This window comes from Pan paniscus, chromosome 16 (genome assembly GCF_029289425.2).
Source record: "Pan paniscus chromosome 16, NHGRI_mPanPan1-v2.0_pri, whole genome shotgun sequence".
Taxonomy (NCBI): domain Eukaryota; kingdom Metazoa; phylum Chordata; class Mammalia; order Primates; family Hominidae; genus Pan; species Pan paniscus.
Genome location: NC_073265.2, coordinates 60,156,621 through 60,170,666, shown reverse-complemented (window position 1 = coordinate 60,170,666; position 14,046 = coordinate 60,156,621). Strand labels below are relative to the sequence as shown.

At 35.8% G+C, this 14,046-nt stretch overlaps 1 protein-coding gene across 4 annotated transcripts in view; it reads right to left on the bottom strand.

Moving 5' to 3' along the window:
• Positions 1-14,046, bottom strand: part of LRRC49 (leucine rich repeat containing 49) — a 160,151-nt gene that overhangs the window by 145,478 nt on the left and 627 nt on the right. The window contains exons 2-5 of one of the 4 annotated variants that reach the window (XM_003818539.5): positions 13,492-13,548; positions 11,197-11,284; positions 6,118-6,220; positions 2,387-2,590 (exon numbers count right to left, since the gene is read on the bottom strand). In XM_003818539.5, the coding sequence (XP_003818587.1) occupies positions 2,387-2,590; positions 6,118-6,220; positions 11,197-11,284; positions 13,492-13,548 (452 nt within the window). Of the gene's footprint in view, positions 1-2,386; positions 2,591-6,117; positions 6,221-11,196; positions 11,285-12,463; positions 12,562-13,491; positions 13,549-14,046 lie in introns of those variants that run through there. The other 3 variants (XM_055098937.2, XM_055098938.2, XM_055098939.2) reach the window with 3 other exon arrangements.

Below are 14,046 nucleotides of genomic sequence, written 5' to 3'. Positions count from 1 at the left end.
GCTTGCAGTGAGCGGAGATCACGCCACTGCACTCCAGCCTGCAGCCTGGGTGACAGAGCGAGACTCTGTCTCAAAAAAAAAAAAAAGAAAAGAAATCTCTGGGCAAGAGAATAGGGGAGCACCTGGGCAAGAGAATAGGGAGCACCTGGGCAAGAGAATAGGTAGACTAGGGAATGCCTTAAATGTATGAAAAGTGAACTTCCCTTCTCACCTTACTCAGTGAACTGCTCTGGTGGCATACCCTTATTGTATAGACTTTGTATATATCTAACTTTGCAAAAGTCAGTTTGCCTTTCCATTTCTCCATCTGTAAAAAGAGGAAGCTACTCTCTGAGGTCACTTCAAGCTCTAATACTCTGATTCTATAATCTCCCTGCTATGGTTTGAATATTTGACCCCACCAAGCATCATGTTAAAATTTGATCCCCAATGGGTTGCCTAATAGCAACATAAACAGACTAAGATACTCTCCAAATTTGCTCAGACTACATAACGCTTAGCTTAACACTGAACTAATTAATAAACTACACTGATAGGAGCCTTCATAGAAACTATGGAGGACAGACAAGAGCCTAGCACTCTGGGACATGATATTGGGAAAAGTATCTTATATTATCACTGGGTAGTGAGAATAAAGACAGTCAAGGCTTTATTTTGGGTACACAATACCCCAAACTATGGCACATTGGCATACTGAGTAATTTAAGCTGAAGGAAATTGAGAAAATCATATAAGGAGGAAGCTCAGGCCGGGCACGGTGGCTCACACCTGTAATCCCAGCACTTTGGGAGGCCAAGGCAGGCGGATCACAAGGTCAAGAAATCGAGACCATCCTGGCCAACATGGTGAAACCCCATCTCTACTAAATATACAAAAATTAGCTGGGCATGGTGGCACGTGCCTATAGTCCCAGCTACTCGGGAGGCTGAGGCAGGACAATCACTTGAACCCGGGAGGCAGAGGTTGCAGTGAGCTGAGATGGCGCCACTGCACTCCAGCCTGGTGACAGTGCGAGACTCCATCTCAAAAAAAAAAAAAAAAGAAAAAAAAAATGGAGGGAGCTCACTCTCTGACCTTCTCCCACCTTTCTCCCCTAAGGCCATAAAAAGAATTCTCTGATCTACCTACCCTACCTTAAATTTAAGATACTTTTCCTAAGCTCACTGTCTGAGCTTCTCTTACCTTTCTCCCCGAGGCCATGAAAAGAATTCTCTGATCTATTTTCCAGATAGATAGAAGTATCTGATCTATCCCTTCCCTTTTTGGATATAGGGCAGGATTCCTCTGGAATGAGGGTCTTATGACGCTCATGGAAGGAAGCAATGGAAGTAAAATATATAATATACCCCAAAAAAGGGAATGAAGACACAGAGACACCAAGAAGAATCTGAACAAATAGGCCTTGCTAAGTTCCCCCAGTTTATTACCATTAGATCACACCTCCTTTTGTCCAATCATACTGTCCACTTGTTATCAAGCCTCAGCCTAAAAATACACAGTTTTCCCTGTTTTGGAGGATATTCATTTATAAGGGCTCTTGTGTCATGTAAAAGTTGTATTAAATAAATTGTTAATGCTTTTCTCTTGTTAATCTGTCTTCGTTATAGAGTGTCGGCCATGAACCTTGAGATGGGTAAGGAAGAGATAATACTTTTTTTTTCCTGCAACGAGTAATCCAAGACCCATGCCAGGGTGGGAGGCAGGGAAAGATGGAGGAGGAGAACCTAGCCTGGTTATAATATATATCTAAAGTCTTCATTTGATAATATAAAAATCATTTTTGGATTTTACTATAAAGCCCTTCTTTGTAGGCATTGCAAAAGCTATTCAGTAAAATAGAATGAAAAGTAGTGAATGAATCTCAAAGAAATGAGTCAAGAACTGTATAGTTGCACTACGGAATAGAGTTGTATAAAAGGAACTGGGAAAGTTCATATAGGATGTAATGTTAGATACAAACTGAAACTACTGTCTGAAAAAGAATCAATTTGTGAGATAATCACAAAGTATCGAGTGTCTACCCTCAGTCAAACACTGGGAAGAGTCACAAGTGAAACACATAAGCCTAAAGTGAATACACATGTCTAAAGTAAGTTCTAAGAAAACAAAATCAAGGCCAAAGTCTGCTATTTACTTCCCTATAAGATACAGCACTGGAAAGCAATGGAAGTAAAATACATAATAAATGTTATCTGGTGTGACAAATTGTCATACTGAATCTCATGAAACAAATTATGACTGGATCTTAATCCATTCAACTAATTCAAATAATTTTTTAAAAATTTTAGCCTATTCATTTCTTAAGTATTATTCAATTCTAAGTTGTCATCTCCACATTAATCCTACACATAACATTAGGCTACAAAAACTGCTCTACAAAGAATACCTGTTTTTCCCCAACAGAAGGACACGAAGACATCTCAGAGTCGAAAGCCCACTAATTTCTTCAATCTGGTTATCATATAAATCCAATGATATTAACTTCTGTAGATTAGAAATATTTTGTATCCGAGTTATAAAATTGTGTTGAAAGTTCAACAAACGAAGGTGGTCTTCCCCATTGATGATTGGACATACGGTCAGCTTTTGTCTAGAAAAAAATGTTAAAAAGTTAATTAGGTTATGATTCAGCCACTTACCTCTTCTTACAAATATTATTAGTAGTATCTTTGTGCTCCCATTCTGTGAGGAGAAAAAAATAAGTTGGACCACTTCCAACCCCCATGAACTAAGCGACCTATATTTAATTGTAAATCATTCACACAAAAAAAGCCAATAGACTTTGACAGGGTTTATTATTAAAATTATGTCTAAGGTCTCATTGTATTTAAAAAACTCGAATATAAGTTATTTCACATGAAATTGACTTAACATGAGAAAACATTCAACATAATTGCCTTTTGTGATAGAGGTTTAAATGGCTGAAGGAATCTTGTCACATAACCAGACAAATGCCCTTGGCATCAATCCACCGATGTAACGATTGCCCAGGCAACTAAGTCATCAGAGTTAAAAACATATAAAAATCTCAGAGAATCATAGACTCTTGAGCCAGATGACATCTTCAAAAGAGCAAGAAATTCAGTCATCTAGAGTTCACTTTGATTAAAAAAAAAAATTCAACCTGAGATCCATTAATGGCAAAGTGGTCCTTACTTAACATTTCCTTAGAAACTAAGATTTTAAGTATATGTTTACATGCTCAACACTTTGAACTTTGCAGAACATTTAGAGTGCTACAGGGTAGGATGAAACCTTAAAAATATATGCTTTGAGCTATATTTAAAACAGTAAGCCTCTATTATGCAAAATGTTGTAACATACTACATGTGAAGTAAATAAGTTCAGGGCCCTTTAAGAATTCTAGTAGTAAAATAATAGGGGCAGACAGGAGGTCCTGCGTGATGCTACTCTGAGAGGTTAAAATACAGCTCAAGGAAAATACAGCTCTATCTGAGTGTGAACAACTCTAATAGGGAAGTTTATTAGAAATATTCTCTTTCAGTAGAAATCAAGTTAATGAAAGCTTTAAAGAAAATATATCAGAGTGTTACTAGCATAAGTGAAACTACGACAGTGATCAGAATCTTCCTGATAAAGAGAAAAAAGAATGATTCGCAGAAAAAAAATAACTGAATGTTAATGGCTAACAAATCTATGATGTTTAAAAATATAGATTCTAAAGAAACCTGTTTAAGATAGAGGAAAAGAAAAGGAAATTTTGGGCAATAGTTTAATTATTTTAATGTGTGGTTAATTTTATAATTCATTTCATGTATTCAATTATTTTTTCACAGAATATTTAAAATTCATTTCATATATTCAATTATTTTATCACAATATTTTATCCAACTATTTTATCAGAACTGTGATAAATCAATAAATTTAGTATATAAATTATAAATTAATAAATTGTAAGTATTCTACCTTAAAATTTGTATCTTTGTGCATCAGCTTAGCAAAAAATTTAAATCATCTCACTTTTCCTGCTTCAGTCTTTTTCTTTTTCTCTTAGTTAAACTTACTGATACCCCCCAACTTCTATTTCATCCAATTCTTGAATCGGTCATCACTAAGACAGGAAAATAAATAACCTCCATCCTCCCTCTTACCTGAACTACCGTAGATTGAAATAAAGTCACTTTCTCTGATTCTAAACACAGTGGTTAAGTCCCAGTGCCAAGGCTCACTTGTATACTGCTTAACCCCACAAACCCCTGTCACTCCAACAAAACAAGCAAGCAAACATACATAATAACTAGAGACCCACTGCCCTCAAGGGGAGTTTCTAGGCCTACAAAACTCCCGAGTTGCTACATCCTACCCCATTACTGATACATCTAACAGACTATGCCTTTGCTTCTGTGTTTCCTTCTTGGTGCTGATAGGCTGCCTTCCTGGTACTCCAGGCCTAACCTAACTCCCAAAACAGCCAGAGCCTAGCTCTTCCAAGTACTTCTTCTCAGGGTTGGCTTCTGCCCTTGACCCCTCAGGCTCCTAGCTAAGAAGCTGCACAGCATGGCAGATCTGCCTTCGGAAATCACTGGCACTACCCACTGGCTCTCAGAAATGATACCTGAGTTAGTTCCTTGCTGCTAGCCAACCTTTCTTGACTGCACATCCTGGTTCTTGTCAAATGATGCCTAACTTTATGATATCTTTGTGATTCTGTCATTTTACAACCAACTTTTGAAGCGGAGTCAGTTCTCTCAATCCTGACTTTCTTGATAAGCAAGTCTCTGCCTGATCAAAGTTTGCTTCTCCACCCCAGAGGCCCATGCTGTTAAGGACCCATCTTCACAATTGCCTGAGTCATCCCAAGCTACAAAGGAAGTGCCTAACTTGTTATGTCACAGTCTTACAAATACTGGCTCCTGTTAATGTCAAGTAACATGAAACTGAAGGGCTGAGGTACTATTCTTGGCCAATCTTTTAAAGATCAAGAGAAAAGTTACCAAAAAAATCCCTCAAAACATTAAAATAATACCATGAAAGTTATAAATATTAGACAGCATTCTCACAAACCACTTATACCGCAAAGATGTCATGAGAGATACTGCCCTTCAGTGTTACTTTTCCTACAAAAGAACATGTTAGAACCTCCAGCAGTTTTTCCCAACTATAAACACAGATAGTTCATTATAATTTGTTGTCAGGTGTGCACTGCTAAGCTAAAGGTATGCAAAACAGAGATGTTTTCTCTGCTGGTTATACCACTGGGGTAGATAGAGACTGGGATCCTTCACCCACCATGCTACTGTAGATAGTTTCTAGATGTAAAGATGGGGATCGAGTTCTAAATATATTCTTCCATTAAAAAAAATTTTATCAAGAGCGTGTTTTGTACCAGGTTCTGTTCTAAATACCAATAATACAGAACTGGACAAAAATTTCTGTGCTTATGGAACATATATTCTAGTAGGAGACAGACACTAAACATAATAAGTAAATAGTTATTATGTTATAGGGTAATAAATGCTAAGAAGAAAAATAATGAAAGCAGAGAAGGGGGCTAGAGACTTCAGTGTGGAAGGGGTTGCAATTTTGGAGAGGATGGCCAGAGAAAAATCATCCCTGAAATGATGACATTTGAGCAAAGACCTGAAGGCAATAAGCCTAGAGATATGAGAAGGAACAGCATTCCAGGCAGAGGGGATAGCAAGTACCAAATTCCTGAGGTATAATCACTCTTGGTGTATTCAAGGAACAGCAAGGTGGCAGGTATGATTGGAGCAGTGAGTGAAGGAGAGTGTAGGAAGAGATGAAGCCAGTGAAGTAACAGGAAACTAGACTGGATAGGGCCTGGGAAGCTCATGTGAGGATTATATTGTGGTTTTTTTCTATACTACAATCCATTTTTCATCAATGTCATATTTTAGAATTGCTGTAGTACTCTTGTGAAGTATAGTCAAGCTCTTTTATGTTATATAGATATAAAATTCCTCACCATACCTCAGGAAGGAGAAGCAAAAAACTGGTTAAAAAAATTATATCTAAATAGGAGAATTGAATAACTGGGGAACAGGAGGAAGGAGGGAGACTTGCATCTTTCAAGTCTTGTACCACGTCTATGTATTACCTAGTCAAAAAAAAGAAAAGAAAAGAAATTGTCCTCACCTTTCTAGGCTCAACCTGTCTGAGTAAAGAATTTTCTCTTCAGAAGAACGTTGAAGAATAGGAAATGATGACAATGATGAGCTCACCAAATTAATATGATCACCTATTAAAAATGATATACAAATTACTTAATTAAGAAAAACCTCCGAAGTCTGAAACTAAAGTCATCTTATATTTGGAGAATTTTAGCACCATAAATATCTTATCTAGAAAGTATAGTTTCCATAGCTCTCCATATTTGAAATTAATTACTAAGCTGAATTTGTTTCTTTCCTTCTTAAACCTAAACTATGTGTTCCATGTATGCCAAATAATTTTTCCCTTGCCTTACAGATTGGTTGAAAGTACAGAACTAGTCCAGTGCTATCTTCATCCCTTTGTAATCCTGACTCCTTGCCTTAAATTCTAACTGTCTATAACTAAAATGATAGTTCCTCATTACCAGATATATTTGGGCCAGCACTATGACAGCCCTGCTGTATTCTGGATTTTGAAGGTGTCTTAATGGAAGAATCTCCAAATGCTGATAAGGACCTCGTGGCAGTTTTCATTTCCAGCCCATATAGTTCTATCACATTTGTTGTGGATGAGATGCATAGGAAATACACAAAAAGTAGTTTTGGATAGCAGATGTAAACCTCGCATCATCTCTTTCTTTGTAAGTTCAGCCACTATTAGTAGAGAATATTGCCAAGATACCAAAGTGGATGTCAGTAAATCTAGCATACCGTAGTTAGGGTCCACAAAGTATATGACACCCCTCTAAGGTTTATAGGCTGTTTGTTAGATGGTGTCCTTGCCATTACGTAGCTTTCAATCTAGCAGACTGAAATTAATAAATACACATATGAAATTCATAAATAGAACAACATACATAAATGCAGAATAAAAAGAATACCTATTTGTAAGTTTGCACATAAGTGTGTCTGGTTATTTTTTACTTAATGAAGGTGGTTACAGATGGGTTTGAGGGGAGGTGAATATTAAGATATTTTCTAAAGAACTAGAAGAATGTAAATGGTCAAGAAGAAACAATGAGAAGTTCCAGAAATGAGGTAAGAATTTGAGTAATGGGTCAAACGTGACAGTTTGAATGCCAGAGGAAATCTACCATATTTTCCTCTATGAAAAGAAAATCTTCTGAAAGCAGCAACTGATGTTGAAATGTCTGAAGGGAGCACTAAGTATAATAGTAAAACAGAACCTGATGTTACCACAGAATTCTGCTGTTGAAACTAACAAAAAGATGAAAACCAAATCTAGAAAGCTAACCTACTCTTTGGGAGGTCACCAGACAATATGACAACTTAAAATCAAGTTCTATATAAATCATATTAAAAAGCTATAAGGCAATGGCATTTGCTAGCTACCTCAGGTCTGCAAGGCATAAACTGAAGTATCTCACCCCTAGTTTCTTGAACAAAATAATCAGTGCTCACATCCCACTTTTCTGAATATTATGAAATATCAAGATAATAATGATGTTCTAGAGTATAAGCATTCAGAATTGACATCATATTCACCAATAAACTGATTTTCTGGCATGTCCACATGCTAGCAGGATACCTAAAAGCAACCACAAGTCAGTAAATTGATTTGGAAATCAAGTCAAGATGGTTAAAAAAACAAAAACAAAACAAAAACCAGTCTAAAGACTGACTGCAGTCTAAGAATTAACTAGTTAAAGATTAATTGGTCAACTAAAGACAAAAGATTGAAAAACTCCAAGCAGCAGACAACCTCAGTTTCTCTTGTTAGCATTAGTTAGGTTTTCTGAATGATTTTGTTAAGGCTTCAAGGCAATCCTCAATTTTTAAGAGGCAAATTTAAACTTTACAAGACTTGAGATACAGAGGCAATAATCAAAGATTAAATTTACACTCAGTGAATAAAGGAATTTTATCCTTAAACTTTCTAGCTCTTTTTATACACAGAAGTCATAATCACTATCAGCATAATGAACTTACTATCGATGTGATATACTGCTTACAATAAATAGAAAGACATAAGAATGATTAGGGTAAAAGGCCTTAAATCTACCATACAACAAGACCTTCTAAATAACTGGGAACCAGAGAGATCCGCAGTTAAAATATCCACATATATATGTGGGTATACAAATATCCACATATATATGTGGGTATATAAATACCCACAAAAAAACTACATTACTATGTGGCAAAATTTTCATCATAACAGTTTGTTACTGTTTATTTCCTTTTTCTCTCTTTCTTTTTGAGACAGGGTCTTGCTCTGTCACCCAGGCTGGAATTTAGTGTGGCATGATTACCGCTCACTGCAGCCTCAAACTCCCAGGCTCAAGTGATCCTCCTACCTCAGCCTCTCGAATACCTGGGACTACAGGCATGTGCCACCACACCCAGCTAATTTTTGTATTTTTTTTACAGATGGGGTTTCATCATATTACCCATGTTCAAGATGGGGTCTTGAACTCCTGGGCTCAAGCAATCCACCCACCTTGGCCTCCCAAAGTGCTGGGGTTACAGGCATGAGCCATAGCAACCGGCCTGTTATTATTTATTTCTTATATTACTATTTAACTTACCAGATATGTAGCCCTTGTCTTCCCAATTAAATCTACAAGCTCCTTGGGTGATGGACCTCATTTTACATTCTTTATATTCTTGGTAAAATCTAAATTCAGTAGGCAGTCAATAGACAAATTAATTGTTTTTCCAGTTTACTAAGATTTAATTGAAAATCTATTTTGCGTGTGTTACTTCTGTTAAAAAAAATCTCAATACAAATAGCATCTCAAAGTGTTAAGAAGTATAATGGTCTAAATTTGGTAAGAATGTTCACTGCACTGTATGCTAGATACAGAGATGGCTGGATGGCTGGTTGGAAGTATGACTATATAGATGAAGAGATGGATGCATGGATAGATAAATGAACAGATGGGTGGATGGACAGACAGGTGGATGGATGGACGGCATAGTACATATGGCCATATATGTGTGTCCACTCGGCCATGTCTTTGAGATTGTTTTGGTAACCAAAATCTTAACTCCAGATTTTCAGTGATTTATCATTATCTTAAGAGCAAAGTATTGCCTCTTCCCTTCTACACACACATTTTAAAATTCCTAATTAAGGGATTTAATCAATAAGGTCAGGTTAACTGAAATTTTATTATATAGTAGTTCCTGCAATATATGGCACTTATAAAATCTCAAAGACACAGGGGTTAACTCTTAACAATATTCTAAGAAGCCTAAAGAAATCACATATCAAGTTTTAACTCACTAGCTTAAATAAAATATCAAGTGTCTTTACTTTTGACTGAGAGTACCATTGGTTAATTTTTGTGGACAGGCTATGATATGTTTGATTAATTTTGAAAAATAAGAAATGGCTGAAATTAATTATAATGATTGGGTATCAAGATACAGTTTATTAGACAGACATCCCTAAACTTTTCCTGATGAGGTGCTACTTACAATTTTTCCAAAATTTTATACCCTTGGAAGTAAAATTTGAGTACAAAAGTCAAGAAAATAAGTTGTGTGGCCTTCTTTGCATGAAACTGCCTGGAACTATGGAGGGAGCACATTGAAAGTAACCAGGTACACATTTAAGACATTTCAAATTAATATCCTGTCACAGAACCCAATTTTGAATAAATTTTTTAAATGAAAAACCAATTAGGTTTTTTTTCCTAAAGAGTTAATTCATACTGAATGGGTCATTACTTATGTATAAAACTTTATTCATCTCTCAGGTTCACAAAATTCAATACATCCATACTATTTCCTCATTAGCGAATATCTAGTAATACTTTACCACTTAAATAAGTTTGCCTGGCCAGCCGTCCTCAAATCTGTTTACTAACTGCCTACTCTAACTCAAGAAAACCTTAGTGAAAGTACTTAATTTTGATTCATGATTTCGGGAAAACTTTTAAGATATTGTTACCAAAAATGTCAAGGAAATTGACAATGCAAGCATAAAAACCCTAGTTGAGGCTTCACATCTATAATTCTGTACCTAAAACAGTGATCGGCACACAATACTTGCTTTATAAATAAGTATTGAACTGAATCAAATAAGGCAAAGACAGATGTTTTCCACACTGTGGAACTGCAGTTAGGCTGACGTCATGTCCAGCAATTGGCCAAGACAAGAGTGTAGAATGTAGGACAGAGAAAAGATATGTCAGATTAGATGGGTCCAAGAAGTAGGTCCAGAAATAAAAAGAGAGAGAAAATTAACCAATATTTAAAATTGCCATATTTTCCCACAGTAATAACATGAACAACCTAGAAAGACCTATACTGATCAGCCCTCTCATATAAACTCCTAAGAGGTAGAGGCAGTTTTGTATATGTGGATTCAGAAGTGTTTAACATGAGCACATTACAGAAAGCTAATGGCTGTCAGCAACAAACCAAGATTCAAATGTGAAGGAACGTTTTCCTTGATTTGAAAAATATATTTCAGAAATATAACCAGATCATGTGAGGCAGTATTTGTCAAAGGATGACCCACAAACCATATACCTCAGAATCACCTGTGACATTATTAAAATGCACATTTCCAAATCCCGCTCAAGACCTACAAAATCAGAATGGGGAAGATGGAGGGGGAGCACTAAGAATGTGCATTTTTAACAAGATCCCAAGTGATAGACACTAGAGTTTAAAGCCTTTAATATAAAATCTATAATTATATGTGATAGTAACAGGGAAAGATTGTTTCTTCTCTACTCCTGACTTTACATTCTTTCCTGATTTCCTTAATATTTGTGTTCCCATACTCTTACTCTAATTAGCGACTTCCAAATACTGTTCTAATACAGTATTTGAAACATTCTTTTTCCATTCTCTAGTGTATAGCCCACCCTCAAATAATAATAACAGCTTTTTTCTGTATTGGAAATAATCTACTATGCTACATATATATAACCAATGATTTAAAAAAATACCAAACCAATTTGGTCCCAATGAACCATTTCATTTTAAATTCAATTTTATTTGGATCTAGTAATTCAACATTATTAAACACTTAATATTATTCAAAAATGATGAACCACATCTGATCTCTATTCACTGACAATACCTTGCCTACTTGAGTAGTTTCTTTCAAGGTCATGTTGTAAAAGTCTACCGGGGAATGACGACGTGTCTTTATTTAGCTTGAATTCAACCTGAAAAACATTATTAAAGAAAAAAATATTTGGAGACGAATTTAACACCAAGCAGTGAAGATAAATTAAAAAAACATATAATAACTGATACACATGGTACAATGTGGATGAACCTTGAAAACATCATGCCAAGTGAAAGAAAACTGACACAAAATACCACATTGGCAAATCCATAGAGATGGAAAGCATATTTGTGGCTTCCAGGCATTTAAGGGAAGCAGGGAATGGGAAGTAACTGCTTAATGGGTACAGGGATTCCATTTGGAATGATGAAAAAATTCTGGAACTAGATAGAGGTGATGGCTGCACCTCTATCATTGTATTTTACCACCCACAAAATCAGGATCAATTTTATGAGGTCAGATAAAAGATATTCCAAGCTGAGACACTTCCAATCCCTCCACGCTCTCACCACAAATACAATGATTAAAAGAATCATTTGCTTCAAAAAAAACCACACAATATAAATAAAATGCTGTTGAAAAACATCACTGTTTTGATCATTATAATCCTTTTAAATGTCCTATTATAATATAATAAAATTGTATATTTAAGCCTTCTAAGAAAGGTTTTCACTTGATCTAAAACTGATATAAAATAATTATCTGGTGGGAGGACTGAGAAAAACAAAACCAGAACAACTTCTTATGATTAGCCACAAAAAACCCCAAATATGTATCTTGAATAAATTAAGATGCTTCTAATGTATCCATACTATAAACATTATGTTGGCATTTGCATTATATCCTTGGGAATTATATGACCTAAAGGTATTTTCTCAGAATAGATGTCCACACAAAAGAAAGTGAATGGTTTGGAAAAAATATTTAGATGAGGCACACAGTTCTAGAAACATTATAATGGTGGAAAAGGATTTGTCCAGAGAAATCAATTAGGAAAGCTCTGGAGAGAATCCATTATGCTCAATTATAATAAATAATATTTTCAATTAATCTAACTGCTGTTTATTTGAGATGATCAAATTGTCTATTTTCTGGTGTTTAACATTTTCATATTCATATATAATGTAATCAACAGCTGCCTCCTTGACTAATGATGTCCTTCCATTTACCTTCCTCATGCCTTTTCTTACCCTTCTTCATGCTGTTATGTGTGAACTCTGCCCTTCACTTTAGAGTTCTTCCAGTGACGCCTATTTAATAACTTTTTAGGACACACCTGAATTGTGATGGTTAGAGGTTTCCAACTTGGTCAAAGGAGGAAAAATCATGTTGTGTCTTGAGACATAGTGTGTAGAAAGTAGGTAAGTATAAATGCTGAGGTGAGACAGAAAGGAAAGAAAAACATGTTTATCTCAAAATCTCAAAAATTAAATCAAAAGCCAGAAATTCTAGAAATGCTAGAGACATTATGGGCAAATAATCTTGGGGAAAAAAATTTCATATTCATATCGTAACTTCTAAATAACGTTAAGTCTAACATGTGTCCACTGCTAACCTATTTTTTTCTTCCCTGATTTTAAATGGGATGTGTGGATATGCCCTCCCAATTACCATTTTATCTAAGGTGTCATTAGTAGTAAGACATACCATTATTTTACCCTCTATTAAGAAAGAAAAAAAACCTCCCCAATTAAACTATGACATGCCATCAATTTTAAGAAGGCTCCTGATTTCAGAAATGTGTAAATATCACTGGGTGCGGTGGCTGTTGCCTGTAATCCCAGCAGTTTGGGAGGCCAAAGCAAGCGGATTGCTTCAGCTCAGGAGCTCGAGAACAGCCTGGGCAACATGGTGAAACCTGTCTCTACAAAAAATACAAAAATATTAGCCGGGCGTGGTGGCATGCACCTGTGGTCCCAGCTATTCAGGAGGCTGAGGTGGGAGGATCGCTTGAGCCTGGGAGGCAGAGGTTGCAGTGAGCCAAAATTGTGCCACTGCACCCCAGCGCCCTAGCCTGGGTGATACAGCTAGACCCTGTCTCAAGAAAAAAAAAAAAGTGTAAATGTCAAAAAAAAAAAAAAAAACCCTTAACCTTTTGTAATCAATAAAATCACATTAAGTTTTTTAAAGAGGGCTATTTTAGCTTTATGTAGGCAGAAAGTAAGAACTAGCTTTAAACTGGAAATCAAAGCAAATCTACTTAAATTTTTCAGTTTAGAATCTATCTACACTTTAAGTCATGCTGCTATTTGTGTAGAATTTAAAACAATCTTCAATTTAAATGCCAACCTTCTTAAATCTTACTTTGTTTTTTTCAGGAAGCGATGATGTTTGAATAACCAGATGAAGCCCGCAGTTCACCTGAAATGTAAAAATTAAACCATAAAATTTGCTCTTAATACACAAACACATATTTCCAAAAAAAAAAAAGGTACAAACAGAAATATAACAAAAAATTAGAACACAATGCTCTATTTCTGTTTCTGGTAAATGATCTTGTTCTGAGGATTTGCTGAAAAGAATAAAATCACATCTAAGAATTAAAAGGTTTCACTGATTTATTTTCCAAAATGTCGGCAGCAATTTAACCCTCTAGTTAGTACCTCAGGCTTTCGACATTTGCCATTCAGGTCTAAATAAACATCTCAATGAGACAGGTGAAGGAGGTGGGAGTCCCTAATGATAAATTCTCTTCACAGTTAAAAGGAAAAGAAAAGAAAAAGGAATTGACTGGCCAAAGGAATTTAAATAAACCCAAGCCTTTCACAGCAGACCAGCTCCACCTTCTGGGGAGCCCAGATCCTGGACAAGACTTTGAGTACCCATCATACAATATTAAATTGTGCCTTGGTCCAGCCC